General features: G+C 38.4%; 1 protein-coding gene across 2 annotated transcripts; it reads left to right on the top strand.

Moving 5' to 3' along the window:
* The first annotated feature begins 4,474 nt into the window (after nt 1-4,474).
* Nucleotides 4,475-23,922, top strand: Znf518a (zinc finger protein 518A). Of its 2 annotated transcripts, XM_048338583.1 has the most exons (5): nt 4,475-4,555; nt 8,621-8,697; nt 9,543-9,693; nt 12,423-12,557; nt 18,498-23,922. In XM_048338583.1, the coding sequence occupies exon 5, from the start codon at nt 18,624-18,626 to the stop codon at nt 23,064-23,066; it is 4,443 nt and encodes a 1,480-aa protein (XP_048194540.1). In that variant the 5' UTR covers nt 4,475-4,555; nt 8,621-8,697; nt 9,543-9,693; nt 12,423-12,557; nt 18,498-18,623; the 3' UTR covers nt 23,067-23,922. The 2 variants fall into 2 exon arrangements, with proteins under 2 accessions (XP_048194540.1, XP_048194541.1); XM_048338584.1 differs by lacking the exons at nt 4,475-4,555; nt 8,621-8,697; nt 9,543-9,693 and having other exon boundaries at nt 12,381-12,557.
* Nucleotides 23,923-24,322: the final 400 nt, after the last annotated feature.

Raw genomic sequence — 24,322 nt, 5'->3', positions numbered from 1 at the left:
TCACAGCGCCACTTGTGGCTTTTTCTACATATGTGGTGCTGAGGAATGGAACCTAGGGCTTCACATATGTGAGGCAAGCACTCTTGCCACTAGGCCATATTCCCAGCCCTAGGCCAGCTTTTAAAAACATTTTACTGTAGAAAATACACAAAACTAGAATTTTTTCCTGTGCCCATCTTCTGAGTCAAGAATTATCAATGAATTGTTGTATCTCAAGTATTATTACACTAATTATTATACCTCAAATATTAATAATTTTGTGTGTGTGCTGGTCCTGTGGCCTGAAAGCTGGGCCTGGGCACTGTCCCTGAGCTTTATTTTTTCCATGTAAGCTAAGGCTCTACCACTTGAGCCACAGCTCCACTTCTGGCCTTTTGGTGGTTAATTGGAGGGAAGAATCTCACAAATTTTCTTGCCTGAGCTGACTTTGAACCACAATCCTTAGATCACAGCCTCAGGAGTAGCCAGCCTTATAGGCATAAGACACCATTCACAGCCAATAAGGCTTTTTTTTTTTTTTTGCTTGCCAGTCCTGGAGTCTGGACACTGTTCCTGAGCTTCTTTTGCTCAAGGCTAGCACTTCACCACTTGAGCCCCAGTGCCACTTCCAGCCTTTGCTATTTATGTGGTACTGAGGAATTGAACCTAGGGCTTCATGCATGCTAGGCAAGCACTCTACTAGTCAGCCACATTCTCAGCCCATAATAAGACAATTTTTAATACCAGGTATCTCCAGCTTTGCAGTTTCTTTCCAAATGTCCCATACATGGCCCAAGTATCTTTTTTTTTTTTTTTTTTGGCCAGTCCTGGGCCTTGAACTCAGGGCCTGAGCACTGTCCCTGGCTTCCTTTTGCTCAAGGCTAGCACTCTGCCACTAGAGCCACAGCGCCACTTCTGGCCGTTTTCTGTATATGTGGTGCTGGGGAATCGAACCCAGTGCCTCATGTATACCAGGCAAGCTCTCTTGCCACTAGGCCATATCTCCAGCCCCCAAGTATCTTTTTGTTTGTTCTTTTGGCTCAGTATACAGGTAACTTCACCATATAGTGATTGACCGATTGAAAAGTAGTTTACATCTCTAATCTCTCAGTTTTCCCTTTCTATTTTTTGTTTCCTTGTAATTTTTTTCTTAATCTGAGAAAATTGTCATTCATTCATGTAGCTTCCCAAACTTTATAGCTGGTTTACCCATGGTGGTGTTTTAGTGCATTTCTCTGACCTCTGTATTTTCTGGGTTTTAAATCTTAATAAGTAACTCTTTCATTCTTCCAATATGTCTGCTTTTCTTTCTTTTGGGTTGTGATATTGGCAGATGCCAAGCATCTTTCATTGCCAACTGTTATTCATCCTTCCTTCTTGCTAATTAGAATTGCTGTTTTATTTAGTTCAAATGGCAATTTGCCACCATCCCAGGATAGAAGTCATGACTGACTGGAGTTGATCACAATAGTCCTTATTTCCTTTGCTATCAATTGTCCTAGAAGTATGTGAGTTAGTTTTAATTAATGAATTATAAAGAGAAGTTTATTGGAAAAAAATGTTTCCCTTGATTATAGTTGAGTGTGAGAAAAAAGACCATTTTTTGCTTCCGCTCACTCCTGCTTGGATTAGTACTAAGAGAAAATAAAATGCCTGGTGCCATGGTAGCAACATGATTTCACACTTATTTTTGTTCTTTATATGTTGCCACCTCTTTATTTTTGGAAACTTAGAGATTTTTTTTCTATATCTTTCGAGAAAAATTCTTCAGTCTGTTTTTACATCTCCCTGAGTTCTTAAGTTGTCATCTTAGTTACTATCAGTTACATTGCTTCAACTGTGATGTCTACATATACTGTATTTCTATATATTTACAATGATTTTGTGTCCTTGCTGTATATGGTAATATAGTCCCAGATCTTGTTAAGCAAGTTTACTTTAGATTCTGTGTTCTAATAATTCTTCCACAGAGTATATATTGGTTTGATACCTTTCTGTTTTTGCTTCTCTCCTACCCTGCAAACTCGTGTTCCTTCTAAAGATGTGTTTGGTCAAATTGAAAGTGAAGTCCTAGTAGTTAGTGTTGCCCCTTAAGGTATGAGTTTAAGTAGAGTAGAATGAGAACTTAAGAGTTAAAAGATCAGGTATCACCAATCCGTTGCAAATAAGTGTTGCCAGTCTACCCATCCTGTTGTCTCACCCGGGGGCAGCGATTTCCTGTTTGTTGATTAGGCCACAATAATAATTCTTGTTTTTATTCTTAGTTTTTCCTATTAATTTGTTTTTCCATGAATGAGCAAGGCACACATTTCTGAGATTACTTGTTCATAGTTAATGAACTTTTCAGCAGTTTGTCTTTTATCCTTGTAGTGACCATACAATTGTAATTCAAACGGGGACAATTTTGACTGTATGCAGAGAGCTACAGAAAACAGATTGTCCAAGTCTTTCCTGGGTGCACCTACCAACCAAGAGGTAGTTATGTTTTACATAATTATGAGAAGCTCAGGGGTTTAAATGTCCTCAGCTGGTAAATATCAGTCAGGTGTAAAGAGAAATCAACTATTCAAAGTATAAATCTGGATACCCTATCCTCACTAATGATCCTTCTCAAGTATGTAATATTCCACAGTCCTTTAAAAATCTCTTATTCTTTCCTTTGTAGATTTTTTGTTCTCTCGTTTAATCATCTTTTTCTTCCTTCTTGTTTCACTCTTTTTCTTTGCAAACTTCAGTTTTTAAAAGGAGAGGAAAAGTGTGAGGATGTGTGACAGGGAAGGAGGAGTAGGAAGGGAAAGAGATAAGGTAGATTTGAGTAATCTACTTTCAGCTTACTTAATTCATTGCAATTCTTTTTTATAAGTGCAGATTTGCAAACTTTTGTAGGTGGATGTATAAGTAAAAATAAAGTTACAACTAAATACTGAGGAGGGAGATGTAGTTTCTTAAAATGATAGACAAAATTAGAACAGAAGTGGGCTCAACTTGGGGCCTGGGAGCTGTCCCTGAGCTTTTTTGTTCAGGGCTGGGGCTTTACCACTTGAGCCAAAGCTCCACTTTTTGGTGGGTAATTGCAGCTAAGACTATCACAGACTACTGCCAGGGCTGGCTTTGAACTGTGGTTCTCAGATCTCAGCCTCTTGAGTAGCTAGAATTGTAAGTGTGCACCACCGGTGCCCAGCTGTTGATTTTTTTATTTTTTTGGCCAGTCCTGGGCCTTGGACTCAGGGCCTGAGCACTGTCCCTGGCTTCTTCCCGCTCAAGGCTAGCACTCTGCCACTTGAGCCACAGCGCCGCTTCTGGCCGTTTTCTGTATATGTGGTGCTGGGGAATCGAACCTAGGGCCTCGTGTATCCGAGGCAGGCACTCTTGCCACTAGGCTATATCCCCAGCCCCATTTTTTTTTTTTACATTAACAAAAAAATCTGTTCTTATTCCTCTATGGTGAGTCTGCTCTTATCTGTTTTTCTTGGAAATGAAGACCAGGAGAGAGAAGGAATGATGTATATACTGTAAGAACTCATTTTTGAAAGACGTTCTTCATTCCATGTTGACCCTCTTGGTATTTATGGAAGTTTTTATTATTGTTGTTGTGTTTTATATAGTCACATATGTCTGATGTGGATTCCTGTTAGATGAGCTTTCTGGGTGGAATAGTGAGCAGTCGATTCCATGACACCTTTCTAAGACAATGTGAGCATTCGTTCCTCGGTGTGCTTTGAAGGAGAGAAAAATTTGTGAATAGTCAGTTGACCTGTGTATAATTAAACATTGGAAACAAAAGCATAAGACAACCAAAAAATATTTGTTTTAAAAATGCTCCCTCTTTTAACTACAAAGGATAGTCATGCTTCCTAAGAACATATGAAACAAAGACAAAAGGCTTTGCTTCTACTATCATGTCTGTTCTTGTGGTTTAAAGGCTTTATTTGTAAAGAGAGTCCCAACCAGTAGTTCCTGAAATACTCTAGAACAGTTTCTCCCCCATTGCTGGGGTGAGAGCCCCCCTCACTGTGGACTTCAAGAGGGGCCATGCTTGAGGCAAACTTGTCGCTCAGGGCTATGGCGGCTCCTCTGGTTGACCTGGCTGGGCTTCCGGGGCTGCTCACACCCACGTGTGAGGAGTGAGGGGGGGGGGGAACTCCTCTGCTGAGGCGGAACTGACTTCAGACCTCAGGAGGGAGACCATTGCCTACTCAGCCAGGGCTTGCCAATGGCACCCAGTCCCTGCTTCTGGTGTCTGCTCTTGAAGAACAGGGTGGAAGCCGGCCCGCCATTCTGTAGGCAGTAGGGTGTCCGAGGCTGCCGGCGGAGGGAAGGGGGGAGGGTCACCCGCAGGAGAGCGCGCCAACTGGAGGGCGGCGGCTAGGCGCACGTAGCCCCAGGGCCTACTCTCCTCAGGCTGAGGCGCGGACCCTGCCGGCCTCCGTTCGTTTCCGCTCGCCTCAGGTGCAGCGCAAATCCCTCCGCCGCAGCGTGCATTCCCCGGTAGCGCTGCGATCGGCTTTCCGGAAATACCCGGATGGACGGGTAATGGCCGCCGTCAGAGGCTCGCAGGCAATGGGGACCACGACAGGTATTCCCTGTGTGCGGGACCGCCAAGACCAGTTAGGATGATAGGACTTCTAGAGGGTCAGCCAGGGGGTGAAAGGGTGAATTCGTGGGGTGACAGGGTCCCCCCAGGTTCCACCGGCCTAGGGTTCCCCTTGTGGTAGGAAGCGTACGTTAAATAGTCCCGGCCATTCAGCGCTTCCGCCTAACTTGTCCCAAAGTTTTTCTAGAGAAGTCTTTCCCTCTCTCCCTTCCCCCAGCAGTTTCGTGGGCTGTTATCGCCGGGCCTCGCCTCTGACGTCGGTCTCGGGTTGTGTCGGGGCAGTTTGAGCTCTCACCCTCTCTCATCTTAGGGAGCTCCCACCCTCCCTCATCTTAGCGGCTGTGAGGAGCGCTGCGGTGACGGTGTTCTTCCGCGCCCGAGAGGCGGCGGTCCCGAGAGGAAGGGGCGGATCGGGCGCGGGGTTTGGGGGCCAAGTGGGACGCTCGGCTCGAGCTCCGCTCGTCAACTCCGCGGCTGGTGGCGACAGCGTGGCTTCCCCTCAGCTTGCGCCCCTCGAGCTGTAGGTTGGTCGGTTTGCCAACTCGACGGCATCCATTGGAGAGGCCCAGTCTATAGAGCATTGGGGGTTTCGAGTAGGGACGCCCACTCCCTGGCGCACACAGCCTTGGCGCTCGCCTCCAGTTGGGCAAAGACGCCCCTCCTTGCAGATGCCCAACACTCCCATTGGCAACTGAATTCCTTTCTAACTGGCCTTTTCACTCGTTGGTCCGCCTTGGATCGGCTCTTAACTTGGTGCTCTTTGTCAAGTGGTAGTCTTTGACTAGATGGCTTGACTGAGGTAACACCCCCCCCCCCAAGATCATAGACCAATGAAATAGATATACCTCAAAGTTTAGAAAACAAAGTTAAAGATCACTTTCTTTTAGGTTTAAATTGGGGGCATTTCATGTTTTTAAGACATTTTAGTGAAAGCATGGTTGATTATCAAATATCTTCTTTAAAAACTGCAGGGGGAAATGAGTGTGTTTACAGAATCACAAAAGTGTTGAACTCAGGTGATTGTCTTGGTGATGTTACCTGAAGATACCACATTACATCAGTGTTGGAACTTAATTTGAGAGGTTCTATCTTAGGAATGGTTTACTGATTATTGTTGAATTGCTCTTCATTTAGAGGTCTGCTTGAGTGTACTTTCTAAGGCTCATATCTGGTTGAATATAGATCATTTAAATTGACTCATTGAAAGTCTAACATTCGAAATTTAACTGCAGATCTACAAATGGAGCCCTTGTCATTCTGCAGTTTGTATTTTGGTGACACTCATAAGGACACCTATATTTTCAAAGTGTTACCATTTTATGAAGAAGATAAGCATAATGGACTACGTTGGGTTTTGCTAAAATTATAACAGATAAAGATATTTTATATGTGATCTTATGAAGATAAAAGACAGCAATCACATTGAATATCTACTTTGTACATAGAACTTAAAAATTTTTTTTTTCTTACTGTCAAAGTGATGTGTAGAGAGGTTACAGTTTCATATGTTTGTACTTTGAACTTTTAAGTGCCGGGAGCCAAAGAAGCTGCCATGATATAACAAAGAAATTATAAAATTTAACTGATAAGGACTCTGGTGCTGGCTATTTAAGTGCTTCAAATTTTTACCACTTGACATCTTCTTCTGTCCTATGTGGTGATAGTAGTATATTGTGATTCCGTACTGTTTTTGACATTTTGAAATAATATAAAGGGAACTATTTCAACTAATGTTTTAGCCTAATATACTGTGAAGAGTTTTTTAATTTTGAAATAATATAGAGAAATATTTTAGCTTAAATATGTAGTTTGTTCTCAGTATACCTGACAACTCCATTTTAATATTTTGAGAAGTTAAATATGTGTGTGCTGATTCTGGGACTTGAACTCAGGGCCTGGGCACTGAGCTGTTGCTCAAGACTGGTATTCTACCACTGGAGCCATAGCTCCAAGCGCCACTTCTGGCTTTTTGGTGGTTAATTGAAGATAAGAGTCCCACACATTTTCCTGTTGGGCTGGCTTTGAACCATGATCCTCAGATCTTAGCCTCCTGAGTACTTAGGATTAAAGTCGTGAGCCACAGGAATGTGGTTGAAGCTAAATACTTTTAATCTTTAAAAATACCATTTCTAGAATTTCACTGGAATGTGGTTAACACTCTTAAAATATAAAGGCACTAAAAAATGTACAAACTTCGAATTTTTTTTCTTGTTGAGAATTGTTCTATAGTTGTGTTTAAAGAATGATCTGGGGCTGGGGATATGGCCTAGTGGCAAGAGTGCCTGCCTCATATACATGAGGCCCTGGGTTCGATTCCCCAGCACCACATATACAGAAAATGGCCAGAAGTGGCGCTGTGGCTCAAGTGGCAGAGTGCTAGCCTTGAGCAAAAAGAAGCCAGAGACAGTGCTCAGGCCCTGAGTCCAAGGCCCAGGACTGGCAAAAAAAAAAAAAAAAAAAAAGAAAAAAAGAATGACCTGTTGGCTTGACAGCTTGTCATTTTGATTTACTCTGATTTGGAGGATTAGTGATATTTACAAAATTTCTAGTGAACTTGTTTATTTTAAGAAATAGACAACAATATATTTAGAACAATTATTTCTGCTTTATAGTAGTTGGCACTCTGTCCAAGGAATTCCACAAGACAGAATCAAGCAATTATAGAACAATACTGTGAAAATGTACAGAGTTTTCTTTTGTCTTTTCCTTAACAATAGATATTGTATAGTATTTGACCTGTAGTATTTTTAAGTAATACAAAAGTGATTTGAAATATATGAGAGGATATGCATAGTTTATATATAACTATTGTGCAATTGAGCCAAATTTTGTTATCCGTTTTAGTTGCTGAAACCAATGCTTACGGATACCAAGGGATGACTTAAAAATCTGAGATTTTATAGCTTTCACCTTAAAGATTATCTGTAGCTTCCATTTCCATTTATTACATAAGAGAGATGCCTTTCCAAACTGCGACTTCACATTCATTCTAGATGTTGTAACTTTAATGAGATTTAACTTATTTTTAGTTAGTGATCTGTTTGTAATTGTTTGGAATTAATGTTGTCGAAGTACTATGTGCAGTAATGCATTTAATACAACTTTTTGAGGCAGTCTTATATAGCCAAGGGCTGGCCTGGAACTCAGGTCCTGGATTCTTCTGACTTGGCCTCCCAAGTATTTGGATATTGGGATTACATGTGTACAACATGCTTGACTCCCCAGCTTTTTTTTTTTTTTTTCTTTTTAAACAATACAAGACTTGAATCTTACCCATATTCCTTCAGGTACTCCACTAAGAGATTATTGCCAAAGCACTATAAACAAGAAAAAGCATTGTTTCAGAGTCCTAAAGTTTTATTGTCTGATCCCAAGTATGTAGTTTATTAATGAGGTATTAGCTTTACATGGTGAGAGCACTTTTTATGAGTGTTAGATAACAAGTGAGATACACTTTTTTAAAAAAATTACTGTATTTTGGAATTGGCATACACCTGCAGTATGAAGATGTTTTATTGAGATATTTCCATGAAGTAAAAATTATGAGCTGGTGTATTGATTGTAGGTTAACTGGACTTGAAATCAGATCCTGATACTAATTCTAGATCTGTGATTTAGGGCAAAACAAATTGTTCTACCTTGCATTAAAGGTAATAAATTAGCTTGATTCTAAGCTTTGAGTTGTGGCTTTTATAAATTTGTGACTTTAATCACTAAATGCAGATTTTTTTCCCCCTTCAATTACTTGATACACATAAGCTGAATGTAAAGTGTAATTGAATTTAAAAATAAAACAAGCTGAGCATGATAAGCAAGACCTGTAATCCCAGATATTCTGGGGAAAGAGACAGGAAAATTAAGAGTTTGAGGCTAGCTTGGGATCCTGTTTCAAGAACAAAATACAAATAAAAGTGTTAGGAACATGACTCAAGTGGTAGAGTACTTACCTAGTATGCTCAAGGGTTTAGTCCCCAGTACCACTGATATATTTATTTTACTAACAGTTTTTACTGTCAAAAATTTTAAATACTTGTTTTTCATTTCCAGATACTGTCTCTTGATAGGGTTCCTGCTTGTGACATTGTCAAGCATTAAACTTTGTGCCTTCCGTTCCTTGAAGAAAGGTGAGGACTGAAATACTGTAGTATAGTCTGCTAAATAGTTTCTGTGCTTTAACAGTGGATTAAATACTTAACATACACATGAATTTTTGTACGTTAAAAGTTAACAGTCTTATTTTTGGCCATATTAAGACAGTTATATATGGGTTTTCATTTTAAGACAAAGTAAATTTTGGTTTTATAGCTTCACGTTTATTTAGAGTTCTAAAGATGACTTTAACTGTGTCATTCTTCTAAGTGAATAATGGAGAGGAATATGGTAGAAACATGTTTCAAAGCTGAATGGTCAGAAGAATGTGTTTTGTTCTTGCTAAATAATGCACCTAAAAGAAAAAATATGTATACGTATTTACATTATGATTAACGACATCTACTTTATAAATCAGAAAAGGTACTTCAGGAAAGTCACACTGTAGCAAATGACTAGTTTCCTGTGGACAATCATCTATCTTGATGAAAAAAGAAAAAGGACAAAAGTTGCCAAAAAATATTTGGTATAAGGGAAATTATGGGATAGCAGTAGAAAATGTGATTTATCTACCCTCGATATGTGGATGTCAGTCCTTTGCTGCTTGTGTTAGCTAGGTCCTGACATGCTCGAAATCCCGAAGTTAGTGGTCACTTGAAGAATTTTTAATATTCCCTACCTAATACATGAAGTACACATATTTGTATTACTCTAACTTAGAAATAAAGATTATGTATGCCATTGTTGAAATAGCTGAAGCCAACTATATTATTTTACTTAATCTAGGAATTATAACCATGATCTTCTGTGAACAATATAAGCAGGTGGCTTCCTTTTCAGGACCATGTTTCACAAAAGCATAAATTTTTATTTTTGTCAGAAAAATATGCCTGAGCTGGGTGTTGGTGCCTCATGCCTGTGATACTAGCTACTTGGACTCAGCTCCAGAAGACTCCCATCTCTAAATATAACTAGCAAAAAAAATCCTGGCTGGAAAGCATGGCTCAAGTGGTAAAGTACCAACCAAGCAAGTAAGACCTGAGTTCAAACTCACATCAGCTTTCCTCATAGGAAGAAAAAAGAAAGGAGGGAAGAAAAGGGAAGGGGAAGGAAAGGGAAGGGGGGAAGGAGGAAGGGGAAAAGGAAAGGGAAAGGAGAAAGAAAAAGAAGTATCTGCCGACCATATTGAGAACAATAAAACTTGAGTTGGGACACCAGGTTATATTACTTAGTAAACATTTATTAATTTACTTAGTAAATCATATAACATTTGGTTGACCATGTAAAGTTATATTCTTCCTTAGAAAAGTAATGCTGAATACCAAGTTTTCTTTTTTTGTTGTTTTAGCATTTGAACACTTAATTTATTATTCAAATTAAGAAATTATACATTTTGTTTTGATAATGGTCATTATCTTAAAAGTGTCATTCATTTTTCCCACATTTAAAAGTATATTGCTAAGTCCGGTCAACTAGCTATGTGAGCCCCGAGGCTGCAGCTATAGACCCAGGGCGGCCTGGACTGGGCCAGGCCGCAGGGCCAGTGGGGGCTCCTCGGTCCTCAGCAGCACCAGCACACAGGTCCTTGCAGGGCCCCAAGTTTTCTATACTGTGTTTGAGCCAAGTGATTTAGAGGGAAAGCTTTGGATATAGTAGTGAACTAAAAGAGAAGCTGGTGAATAATGACTTACTAAAATGATTTTGATTATTCTATCTTGAGAGAGTATGAGCAAAATGATGATGTAATTGGTACTGCTGCATGAAAAAGCATCTGAATAATAGAATGAATATGAATCCTCATTAGAGGTTAAAGTTAATTGGACTTCACAGATATCTCATTTCAAGAGGTAGCAGTAGGCTAGGTGCTGGTGGCTTACGCCTGTAATCTTAGCTACTCAGGAGGCTGAGATCTGAGGATCATGGTTCTAAGCCATCCCAGGCAGGAAAGTCTGTGATACTCTTGTCTCCAAGTAACTACTTGAAAACTATAAATAGAGCTGTGGCTCAAAGTAGTAGAGGGCTAGCTTTGAGCAAAAAAACTTAGTGATGGCGCCCATGCCCTGAGATCAAGCCCCATAACTGACAAAACAACAACAACATAAAAAGAGAGAGGTAGTACTATCTGAAAACAAATATTGGCTTTATAGAAAGTTAAGTAATTCCAAAATACGGTAAATGATCGATTCCTATTTAAATTTGGTTGTAAATGGTATGGCTGATAGAAGGCATACATATTTTTGTCAGGCCCATGAGTCAGTATTATAATCTTAACATCCAAGCCTGGTCATCCATATTGTAACAATTACTCAACAGAGCTAGTCAGAATCCTTTAGAACTGACACGTAAATGCTATGAGAAATTCTCACATGGTTAATCAGGAGGGGGTTAATGACATTCTTTCCCACATGAATGAAAAGTTCACTTACTGAGGGAGAAAGTAAAGCCATACAGAGATGAAAATGAATGGTGATAGAACACTAGCATCAGTCTTAAGGATCATGGTTTGTGCTGCTACCTATGGTTTTGATTCTGTGAGCTGCCTTATGGTCCTCATTCCTTGGGCTAATAGTCAATAAAATGGTTTGAATTAGATTGCTGCAGAAAGTGTCTTATATAAAGTGCAGAATTTCAAGTTGATCATTTACATCCTTATATACATTGCTTTTTTCTTCTACTTACTAAAGGTGCTTTTCATTGATCATTTATACATGCATCCAGTTCTCAAACAGCTGAATGTCTATTACATACAGATATGTGCAAGTACATGAATTGTCAAGGATTAAAATGTACTAGTCTGACTTTACCTAATAGGGTACACTTTTATATAGTCTACATAGAAGTACAAGTGTGTGTGGAACATAATTCTTTGTTTAGCATTTTAGAAATGCTTAAAAGTTCTTCAAACTTCTCTCACCTTAAAAGTGCTAACACTTAAGGATTTAGAGTCATGGATAGGAAACAACATGATAAGCAGAGAAATAAGTGTATAATTTCATTTTAAACAAGTTCTCCTGGGAAAGAAAGTAATGAAGTTTGGTATATTTAAGGTGTTTTTGAAGACGGTATGACTGACTTTTGCCCTATGAGTTAATTTTGATAATGTAGAATAATTAAACACTGCAGTTTGAAGTGATTATGAGTTGATAAAGATTTAACGAACAAAAATCTTTTGTTTGTTTGATGCCCTTCTCAATCCATAGTTATGTGTAATGACATAGGTCTGTCATCCCACTCTATGTGGGAGGCTGAGATTGGGAGGATGTCAGTTCTAGGAGAGCCCAAACAAAAAGCCACAAACTCCTCCATCTCCATAGAGAGAAGTTGAATCTGGTGAAGCAAGCCTGTAATTCCAGTAACAACAGGAAGTTTGAATAAGGCAGATCAATTCAGACACATGCTGGGGTGGGAAACAAAACCCTGTCCTAAAAATAGCCAGTGGCCAATCACTGATCTTGCTTGTAATCCTAGCTCCCCAGAAGGCTGAGAGATTAGAGGATCAGTTTGGAGCCAGCCTGAGCAGAAAAATCTCAACCAGCAAAATGGTAGACTTGAAGCATGGCTCAAGTAGTAGAGCATCAGCCATGAGCAAGAGAGAAAGCAAGTTAGAAGAGAGAAATGTAGGATTCATTTTTTTCCTGACAGTATAGACATAAAATTTATTAAGCAAGGACAGAGCTCTTAGGCAGAAGATGGTAGCTATGAATGTAAGAAGGTTCTTTTTTGTTCAGAAGTAATTTTCTTTTTACGTCTTTCCTGATAGCCACAGCTAGCAGCCTTTCCTGGCCTCTGGACCCAGCTCTGAATTAATTTTTTATTTCAAGGATATTGGCCTGAGCCTTCTCACCAAAAGAGCTCCACCCTGATCTTCCACTGAAGCCTCTCTTTACCTCCCAAGGTATGTTTAGAGGAGGAGGGGCCAGAATTTTGTTATTCACTTTGGGGAATAGAGAGATACTCATTAAATATTGATTGGGGGAGTGTTCCCTAGCGGCCTTCCTCTTGTGAATTGTGGCTCTACTTGTGTGATTGCCACTGTGGTCCCAGCCTAGGTAGCTGAGGCTGGAGGATTGCTTGAGCCAAGTAGTTTGATATTAGCCCAGACAACATAGCATGACTCAATGTAGGTCAACATTTGCTTTCAACTCTTCTCTTACAAGGCTGTTTCCCACCAAACATCTTGAAATAGGTTTATGGGATATTTTTCTAGTTCCTAGTCATTATGTAGGATTTGATTACAATTATTATGATTATTTTTTGTTGAGTAGTTGGGCATAGGAGAAAATCAAATGGCTTAATTTGCCATCTTGATGCAGGAAATGCTCCAGATTATTAATGCTCTTACAAAATTGCAGTGACTTAAAATATTGGCCAAGTTTTCTTTGTTAGTTTGTTATTTTGGGTTGTGGGGCTTGAACTTAGGGCCTGGGTACTGTCCGTAAGCTTTTTCCTCAAGGCTAGCATTCTACCACTTTGAGCCCCAGCTCCACTTAAGAGTTTTCTGGTGGTTAATTAGAAATAAGAGTCTCATGTTTTTTGCCTAGGCTGGCTTCAAATCGTGATCCTCAGATCTCAGATACCTGAATAGTTAGGATTAAAGGGGTAAGCTACCAGTGCCTGGCAAGTCAAGTTTTATGAAGTAATAATATCATCGTTAAATGAGTCATTTAAGATGACCCATAAACCTTGTTGGTAGGATGGAGATTGAACTGTAATGAAAAAAGCATTAGTCCAATAGATTGAGGGACTCAAATTGTGATAAAGTTTCTTTTTCCTTTTTTAATCTTACCTGAGATATTTGTAACATGCAGTGTACTTTTTATTTTCTTTTTTTGCCAGTCCTGGGGCTTAGCCTCAGGGCCTGAGCACTGTCCTGGCTTCTTTTTAGCTCAAGGCTAGTACTCTACCACTTGAGCCACAATGCCACTTCTGGCTTTTTCTGTATGTGGTGCTGAGGAATCGAACCCAGGGCTTCATGCATGCATGCAAGGCAAGCACTCTATCGCGAAGCCATATTCCCAGCCCTGCAGTGTACATTTTTGATCACAGGTGTCAACTCTAGTATAAGTTGTTATCAGATATCATTATCTGCATGATAACATTTTAGATATAATTGAAAACAGTAGGTTGTTCAAACAAACTTGCAATATGAGAGCAAATATACAAACTCTTCTTATATTGTATTTTGCATGCATAAATTAAGTATAAGGTATCAAACTTTTAAAAGTCATTACCAAAAGCCAGTGGTGGTGGCTCATACCTAGCTAGCTACTTGAGAAGCTAAGATTGGAAGGATCACAGTTGGAGGCCAGCCAGGGTAAGAAAGTTTGAGACATCCCCTTTCAGCTGATACCTGGGTACAGTGGTGAATGCCTGATATCCTAGCTACAATGGAAAGCCTAAAATAGGTGATCACAGACCAGGCCCAGAGAACGACATGAGAAACTATCTCAGAATCAGAATAATATTAAGGGCTGGGAATATGGCCTAGTGGAAGAAGGATATTAAAAAAAGAAAGAAAGAAAAGGTGGGAATATTGGAATGGTAGGTTATCTACCTAGCAAGAGAGAAGCCTTGAGTCCAGACCCCCATACTAAGGGGAAAAAAAAGATAAAAGTCCCTCTTCTGATCTGACTAGCCCATTTAAAGAGGGAAAACTCTTGATTCATAGTTATTTCTTTAAAGATGTCATCTTTGAAACAGCCTGAAAGGGGGTATTTGTTTTGAAATTTTTGTTACTACAGTACAAAGAAAAGGCAGTGCTGGGTTAAGGTCCTGTGAAGTGTATGGGCGGGGGGCAGGGGTCTGCTGTTGCATTTTCCTTGTGAAACATCGTACACATAAACATTTCTGAAGGACAGCTAGATAGACATGCTTTCATCCCCACATGTACTCCTACATTCCTAACAAAGTAGAAAACAAAAGTAGAAAAACAAAAACAAAGTAGAAAAGTTTGCACTAAAAATATGAAGATTTAATTTCTCACCCTATTATGTACCTCTTTATTTTTCATGTCTCTTTTTGACAAAGCATCTTACAATTACAAATGCTATCACAGCTAGATATGGGTTTATATTTTCCTTCTAGATTTTAAAGTTAATCTATGCAAATTACAAGAAGAACTTATGAAAAACATACAAAATTATACAAGCAAACATCACATCCACTATTTGTTGTATTATCTTGATAAAGTGTGATACAATATGATTTGGGGACAGTTTAATTATTGGTATTTGTCCCATATTCCAGAAATGCCCTCAAAGGTTATTGACATATAAGTGACATTTATTCTTTAGTTAGGTTATTTTGGCTAGCTATGTTTTTTGGGGTTTTTTTTGGCCAGTCCTGGGCCTTGGACTCAGGGCCTGAGCACCATCCCTGGCTTCTTCCCGCTCAAGGCTAGCATTCTGCCACCTGAGCCACAGCACCCCTTCTGGCCATTTTCCATATATGTGGTGCTGGGGAATCGAACCGAGAGCTTCATGTATAGGAGGCAAGCTCTCTTGCCACTAGGCCATATTCCCAGCCCCAGGCTAGCTATGTTTTTAGAATTTTTTCTTGGGGTAGAATTCACATAAAATTAGTCCCTTCCTCTCTACTTCCCTCCCATAGTATTTAGATTTTGTTTTAACCCAGGGCCTCCTGCTTGGTAGACAGGCACTTGAACTACACCTCCAGTCCTTTATTGCTTTAAGTTTTGTAGGGTCTCACATTTTATGCCCAGAGGCCATCTGAGATTTTCCTTCTACTTCCATCATAGTTTTGGTCACAGACATCTGCTACAAACCCCAATTAATTGTTTGAAATGGGAGTTTCACTTTTTCTGGGACTGGTCCTGAGATCCTGCTAATACTATCCATCAACTTAGTAACTGGGATACTAGGCATGAGCCACTATCCCTGGCCCCACATTAGCAATTTTATTGTTATCAGCATTTTTTTCTTTTTTTGGCCAGTCCTGGAGCTTGAACTCAGGGCCTGAGCACTGTCCTTGGCTTCTTTTTGCTCAAGGCTAGCACTCTGCCAACTTGAGCCACAGCACTACTTCTGGCCTTTTCTATATATGTAGTGCTGAGGAATATTGCCTAGGGCTTCATGTATATGAGGCAAGCACTCTTGCCACTAGGCCATATTCCCAGCCCTAGCAGTTTTAAAATGTGTATTTTAGAAGCAATTATTATGTTTGCCATACTGTGTACTCATCATCTCTGTCTAGTTCCAAAATATTTTAGTCACTTTTCAGCCACTAGCAATACCTAATATAAAGGGAAACCCTCTTCCTTTTGAAAGGACTCTTAATCTTCTTCATTTACTAGGGATTATAAAACAAAAGCAAATTCATTTAAGTTGTTTGGAGTTAAGTCTATCTGAAAATGTACTGGACTTGTTTGTAAACGAGGAAAGGGTATATAGGTTAGTGAACAAACTTGATGGCATTTCTTGGCTTCTATGTATCCTGCTTAATTATTTTCTGTTCCTTAAATGTTTTGGATGGGTGAGGTTACTGGATAGCCAGTGCTTAAGCAACATATTAATGTATTTTTCTACCTCCCCCTGAACTGTGAATTTCGATAGAGGAGGGACCATGTTTCTTTTAAAAAAATTTCTCTACAGCACCTATCAAAGTATTTTCTATTTTTTATTTATTAGATATTTTTTAGCTTATATTAGTTGAGTTTGTTTTAAAAGTCTACATTGGGATATGTTATTTTTTAAGAAAAAATTTAATTACAAGCTATTCTGAAATGAAATTCATGATATTTAGAAAGAGCAAAATTGAATTACTTAGCATTATAGAAATACATTTTTGGATCTATGATATTATAAAAACACAAATTTCCTTTTGTAATGAAATCTGTATAATAATCTCTTTTGTGTATGTGCCTGTCCTGGAGCTTGAACTCAGGGCATGGCCTGTGTCCAAATTTTATTGTTCAAGGCTACCTACCACTCTCCCACTGGAGCCAGAGCTCTACTTCTGGGTTTTGCTGGATAATTGGAGATAGTCTCACAGACTTTCCTGCCTGAGCTGACTTTGAACCATGGTCTTCAGATCCCAGCTTCCTAAGTAGCTAAGATTAACAGGTGTGAGCCACCAGTGCTTGGCTATAGGAAGTAATAGAAAAAGCTTGAGTATGGATTAACCAGAATGACCACACTATGAAATTCTGGCAAACGTATAGAAACCATTAATAGCTATATGTATAAAAACTTTGTATATTTGATTACTTAACGTCTGGTTAAAGTTTCACAGATGATTTTTGTTTTTACTGTTTGTGTTAGATGAATGAAGCTTTTGTTTTAAATGTATATTATCCCTGAGGAAGTTAAATAGGAAATTTGGATACAAATCTGTTGAGTTCTCATGAGATAATAGTTATAGGATAACTAAGCAAATGAAAAAGCTAATAGTACATTGATAAACCACATGTGTGTAATGGAGTTTTAAAGAATACATTATAAAAGATTTTTGTTTTATTTGTTTGTTTTTTGCCAGTTCTGGGGCTTGGACTCAGGGCTTGAGCACTGTCCCTAGCTTCTTCTTTGCTCAAGGCTAGCACTCTACCACTTGAGCCACAGCACCACTTCTAGCTTTTTCTGTTTATGTGGTGCTAAGGAATTGAACCCAGAGCTTCATGCATGCTAGGCAAGCACTCTGCTGCTAAGTCACATTCCCCAGTCCCATTAAAAGATTATTAAATCTTTGAAATGACAAGTAAATGTGGTGCACACCTATAATTTTATGTGTTCAGGAGACTGAGGCCCAGAAGTTCTGGACTACTGTGGGCTCCCATCTCAGAACAAAAAAAAGCTCCACCAGTTTTAGAACTGAAGAATCCAATCTTAGAATTTAAGTTGGGCCTGGTGGCACATGCCTTATAATCCCAGCACTCATAAGGTTGAGATAGGATTGGAGTTCCAGGTCATTCTGGGCTTACATAGCACTATTATATCTTAAAAAATAAAATAGCTAGGTGCTGGTGGCTCACACCTGTAATCCTAGCTGCTCAAGAGGCTGAGATCTGAGGATCATGGTCTAAAGCCAGTCTGCACAGCCAAAGTCCATGAGTATCTTATCTCCAATTAACTACCAGAAAACTGGAAGTGGCACTGTGGCTTGCTAGCTTTGAGCTCTTGAAGAACTCAGGGACAGCACCCAGGTCCAGAGTTCAAGCCCTATGACTGACAAAAAAAGAGAGCCTCAAGGACAGCACCCACACACATAGTTCAAGTCCCAAGACCAGGGGGAAAAAAAAAAAAAGCTGAGTGCCAGTGGCTTACTCCTGTAATCCTAACTACTCAGGAGGCTGAGATTTGAGATTTAGCTAGCCCAGCCAAGAAAGCCTGTGAAGACTCATCTTTAGTAAACTACTAACAGCCCCCCCCACCCCCCAAAAAAGAAGTAGAGCTGGTGGCTCAAGTGGTAGTGCACTAGCCTTGAGCTAAAATAGCTCAAGGATAGTGTCCAGGCCCTGAGTTCAAGCCTCAGGACTGTCGGATGGATGGATGGAGATAGATAATCCATCGATCAATCTTACCACTTGCAGATGATTGAGACTGTGGTTTTGTTTGGATGAGGAAACTGAGGTGCAGAGAAATTAAAGCTTTCTCAATATCCCATAGCATGGGTGGATTAGAGCTTGCATTTTCTGATTTCTGTGCTATTTTTACTTTCAACTGTTACTTCTTGTTAGTGGTTCTTATAGACCCAAGTCTTTAGTTTTAGTATGTATATGCGTTTGGTTAACATTTCAACTTTGTGTCAAAAGTTGAACTTAAAGATATGAAATTTTCTTTTAATTTTGTGATGAAAATTTCAGTTCTTTGTTTAATTTTAGGTGAGTTGATGTTGGAAAGTTCCTGTTTATTTTGAAGATGTTTTTGAACGTTACTGTTTCTTGTTAAATTATAAATTACCTCAAGAGTTTTCAGAACAAAAGAAATTGGAATTTTTTTATTACATCATGCCATTTGAAGAGAAACAATTATTTTGTGATGAAGAGCAAATTACTTTTAAAAAAGATGATGTGAAAAATAAGGTAGCTGATATTATCAGATCAGAACCTAAACCAAAAATTTTAGAAACTGATTTTCATTATGAACTAAAATTTTTAAAAGTTGATTTGCCGAAGGTAAATATTCCAAATGAAGTTCTAATGAAGCATGAAGTTGACAAATACAGCAAATTATTTCAGAGAAGACCACAGACTGCAAGAAAATCTATAAATGTAAGGACTGTAAACTGTGTAGAGGAGTGCATATTGATTTGTAAGTCTGAGAGAGCTGAAGAGGAGGGTGTAAAAATGTCTGCAAAAATACTTAATTTCAGCTGTTCAAAATGCCAAGATGGCACTCGGTATAGCCCAAATGATTTACAGAAACACTTTCAAATGTGGCACCGTGGTGAACTACCTTCATTTCCTTGTGAAATGTGTAATTTCTCAGCAAATGACTTCCAGGTATTTAAACAACACCGACAAACCCATAGAAGTACTTTAGTAAAATGCGACATTTGTAACACCGAGCGTGTATATAGTTTATTAGAGTTGACAAAGCATTTCACATCCAAACATTGTGTTAATGGCAATTTTCAATGTGAAGAGTGCAAATTCTTTACCCAGGATGTTGGCACATTTGTTCAGCACATTCATAGACATAACGAAATTCACTATAAATGTGGTAAATGCCATTATGTGTTTCCCACCAAAGAGGAGCTTCAGAAACACTTTCTTGTTCACTGTGGTACTCCTCCCTTCACTTGTAAATATTGTAGTTTTGGTACCACCCACAAGGACCATCTTGTAAGACATGTTATAACTTTGCACAAAGAACACTTATATGCAAAAGAAAAACTGGAACAAGACAACCAGGAAGAGATCACAAATAATTCTCCGGGTCTTAAACTAATACTGAAAAGATACAGAATTGGTACATCAAAAACATTCTGGAAACGTAAGAAAATTAACAATGGAAGTGACAGAGATGAAGAGGAAAGCACTCAGGAGCTTATGATAATGAGCAAAACACAAGAGACTGAATCTGAAGAGCAGAGCCATCTTGGTCAGAGACATGTAAATGAAGAGAAGTGTAAAAGGCAACACTGTGAAGACAGTGATAAGCCCACAGAGTCAGAGTCAGAAAAACTAATTCTTCTTTCTTCCGGGCAGTATAATAGAGCTGATGAAGGATCAACTGCTACTTCAGGTTCCTCAGGTTTCTTGAAAACTAGTGGACAGGGTTCTACAGTGTTACTGATGAAAAATAGTAAAGTAACAATTCCTGCAAACTACAGTTATAAGTTTATGGGCTTCAAGATGGTGGATGGAAAACAGCATATTGTAATAAAATTGTTGCCCCCCAGTAAACCACATTTATACACTTCAGCCTCACAGCTAGATGCTGCAAAAGACAGTGCTTCTAACTTGCAGCCCCAGACTTTGGACACCACTGCATTTTTAACTGGAGTAACAAGTGAGTTAAATGAAACGATTTCTATGAAAGTAACTCCATTTTTATGTCCCCCACCTATAGTTTCAGGGAAAATAATTTCTGAAAAAGAAATGGCTTTGTTATCTGAAAGGAGTAATAATCCTCAAACAATGGATAACAGTAAAAGTCTATCTTCTTTGCCAACAACATCAGAATTGGTTACCACATCACTGGGTCTTACGACAAAAGTTGAAGCAAGAGATAATGACTTAGGGGGAAATGATATTGCTCAGTGTCATTCAGAAATATTAGGTAACACCATTAAAAGTCCAGATAAAGTCAACCATACTAACAAGCCAAATACATACACTAGTGGAGATATGCACAACTACTGTATTAGTTATGTCAACTCTGAGTTACCTGTTGAATCCTCAAACCAAGGATCATTACCTTTTCATAATTACTCAAAAGTGAATAATAAGCGTCGTAGGTTTTCAGGACCAGCAGTATGTGAAAACTTTCAGAAAGAATCTTCATCACGCAAAACAATTCTTCAACAACCAACTAATGATGCTGTTTTTACACCAACTAGGAAGGAGAGCTCCAACACAGATAGCCTGTTACCATCTGTTAGCCTTTTAAATAATAATAATGGAACTTCAAAAATGAAAGCTGAAATTGAAGAGCAGTATGTTAAAGAAAAAGGACAAAACATTGATGAACAAAGCCTGTTCACTAATGAAAACCAGAATTTAGAGAATATGGCTGAAAAATCTAACAGGAATGACACTTCTAGTATTGATTCACATATGATGCCTAGAATCACATCTGTTTTCTCTCTCCAGAGCCAACAGGCATCAGAATATTTGCCACCTGAAGTAAACCAATTACTTCAAGATGTATTAATGCCAAAATCTAATGTAAAGCAGGACTCTGACATTCCAGATAAAAGTCCGCCACTTCATTGTGGGCAGTCACTTCAAAATCAGGGAGAAGACATGATAGTTGAATCTTCAAAAGACTTGAAAGAACATAGTATCTGCCCATTGTCATCCGGAAGTTTGGGTGTTAGTATGCCTACAGATGATCAGGGTTTAAAAGGTAATGAAAAAGAAAAGCAAGTGCTGTCAGTGTTACAAGATTTAAGAGATTCAGAGAAAATTCCAGGTGTTAGCACATTACCAAAAACTCAGTCAGATGCAATAATAACACAACAGCTTGTAAAAGACAAACTTCGAATCAACACACAGAATTTATGTTCTTTAGGTACCCAGAATCCACTCATAAGCTTAGAGCAGAAAAAAACTGTATTTGTTAAAACTCCAAAAGGAATTCTTATACCATTGAAAGTTGCTAACAAGTCTGGAGTCCACATTCTTTCTAAAAGAACACTTCCATTGATTAATACACCGGGTGTACCTGCTTCTCTTCTTTTAAACAACAAACCTGGTATGATTTTGACATTTAATAATGGGAAACCTGAAGACATTTCCACTGTCAACACTGAGAGTACTCAAGCTTATGGAACGGTGACTAAGGAGCCTACCAAAACTCCCTTTTTGAAAGTAGAACACAACAGTAATTGTCTTACACCTGCACTTTGTTCCAGCATTGGCAGTTGTTTGGGTGTGAAAAGTCACTCAGAAAATGCATTGCCATTACAAGGCTCTTACATTCTTAAAACATCAGGAAGTTCTTCAAGGAAAGCTGTTGATACTTCTAATGTACCATCAGAGCAGCAGGGAGCAAAGTTGAGTATCTTGGACTCAGTTAAACAGCAGAATGAAAGTCTTCCCAAGACATCTCTTTATACTCTTTTGCCTGATGGCAGACAAGCTGTTTTTCTAAAGTATGTGATGCCAAATAACACTGAGCTGCTTAAGCCTAAGTTAGTCCAAAATTCTTATAAAAATATACAGCCAAAGACAGCAGAAGGAACATCACCGAAACTATTCCTGAAATTTTTAAACCCTGTTTCAAATGTGACTGCTGCTAATAATCCATCAGTTAGCAATTCTGCAATTTCATTGCAGAAAGAGAATGTACCATCTCATCAGACTATAATTGGAGAGCAGAAAGAACCAGAGTCTTGTAGAGATGCCTTATCCTTCTTAACAGATGATTTGATGCCAGCAAATGAAATTACTGTAACTTCTACTGCAACATACCCAGAATCTTCTGAGCAACCGCTGTGTATCAGTGACAATTCAGAAGCCAGAGTGTTACGGTGTAAAACAAATGGTGCAATTGAGAGAAGTTTCAATAGAAGAAAGACTTCCAAAAGCAAATTTTCAAAAATAAAATCTCGTGTAAGTGAAGAGTCTGAAACTGCCATTGTATCTAGAAACAGAAATTGTAAACGAAAGTGCAGAGATAGTTACCAAGAGCCTCCAAGAAAAAAATCAACATTGTACAGAAAGTGTAAAGAAAAGACAAAAACTGAAAATGTCCATGAAGCATTTGGACTCAACAGACCTCGGCTTGCAAAAGATGCAGTCAGAATGTTAAAGCTTTTCCCCTTTAGTTCCAGACAACTTGTGAAATGTCCTAGGAGAAACCAACCAGTTGTGGTTCTGAATCATCCTGATGTAGATGCCCCAGAAGTCATGAGTGTAATGAAAACTATCTCAAAATTTAATGGACATGTACTTAAAGTTTCATTGTCAAAGAGAACTATCAGTGCTTTACAGAAGCCAGTTTGTTTTAGTCCTTCTAAAACAACATTTGATGATTTTCCCAAGAGGCACAAAACATTTAAAATGGTTAATTCTGTAAAAGAAAGATTTGTGCTAAAATTAACACTCAAAAAGACAAGCAAAAACAATTACCAGATTGTGAAAACTACCTCTGAAAATGTTTTGAAAGCTAAGTTTAACTGTTGGTTTTGTGGTAGAGTATTTGACAATCAGGATATGTGGGCTGGTCATGGGCAGAGACATTTAATGGAAGCTACTCGAGACTGGAATATCTTAGAATAATTTACCAAATTACCAAGGAAAAGAAAAGTAAAACTTTGAGAAGACAGTGAGTTAAATGAACAAAATAGATGTTTTCTACTTCAATATAGTTCCTGAAATTAAACATTTTAAACAGTTATATTTCCATGGAAGACCAAAAACTTTATGTGTGGTACTTGAAAATGCCATCACTGTACAAATAAGTTTTGAAAGAAATTAACCTACATAGCTGTATCTTGACTTAATTTTTTAATGGTGTGCTTTTGAGAAGTTAGTGATAAAGTTTGATTAAAAGTTTTCCCAATAGAGTTCTTTTTTTAGAGACTCTTTATATAGAGGGTAATAGTAGGACTCGTCCCATTCCCTTTCTTCCACCAGCCTTATAAATCTGATTAGCCAGCTCCTCTGAAGATGGGGTGCTCTTTCTTTCACAGTAGAATTGGGTTTCTAATCACCTGTGAAAACATACTGAGAGCTGTGTAAAGAATTTACCCTGTATCTACTAAATACAGTTGATTTGAAAGATATTAGGATCCTTTAAAACTACTACACTTTTGCAATTATACTTTGAAGAATTTGAGGCAAGTTATTCTTGTTTCCTGTTAAGCTCTGTCCCATGTCAGAAATTGGAATGCCTTCCCAAGGTGATTCTTTCTCTAAATAGCTGTTTAGTGTTACAGTAAATGAGCAGCCATGAGAAGAATTAAGCCTTTCTACTTTAAAAGTCCAGTTAAACTTCATTCTTTTTTTTTTGAATTTGATCATATTCTCTAGCAATTCCCTTGCACAGAACTATGCTTATCTGATTTAAATTGGCCAGCATTAATCAAATGGTCTTTTTTTTTTCCTTCTTGATTGTCATCCCTATAAAAGGAGTGGAAAGGGAATGGCTTTTCTTGAAAGTTAAAACATTTTAGATAATATTTTGAAGCAAGTTTAGCAAACCATATTTTTGTCTGTAATTACTGTTATTATCTGAACATGTCTAAATTAAGTTAGAGCATTTTTGTTAGTAATTCTTTAGTAAAACTCACAGACAAAAGCAGATACCCACTGATTGTGTTTGAAAATGGGGAAGCATTAATGTGGACACTGATAGTTCCATAAAGCTTCATGACAGATTCCTAAGGGACATGATCTAAATTGTCAGAAATGGACATTTTTATAAAAGAATCATTAAACTTTTCACCTTGTAAGTTTGAACCAGATTTTGTTGAATCACTGGATAATGGAGTCCCTGTATTGCAAAATTAGATACTATGATTTTTGTTTTAAGT

Source organism: Perognathus longimembris, chromosome 2 (assembly GCF_023159225.1).
Source record: "Perognathus longimembris pacificus isolate PPM17 chromosome 2, ASM2315922v1, whole genome shotgun sequence".
Lineage (NCBI taxonomy): Eukaryota > Metazoa > Chordata > Mammalia > Rodentia > Heteromyidae > Perognathus > Perognathus longimembris.
Note: the sequence above shows the minus strand (reverse complement) of the source record. Positions and strands in the feature narration are given on the sequence as shown.

What these genes read in the sequence shown, in the direction of transcription:
- Znf518a (XM_048338583.1), top strand. Translation starts at nt 18,624, where the DNA reads ATGCCATTTGAAGAGAAACAATTATTTTGTGATGAAGAGCAAATTACT.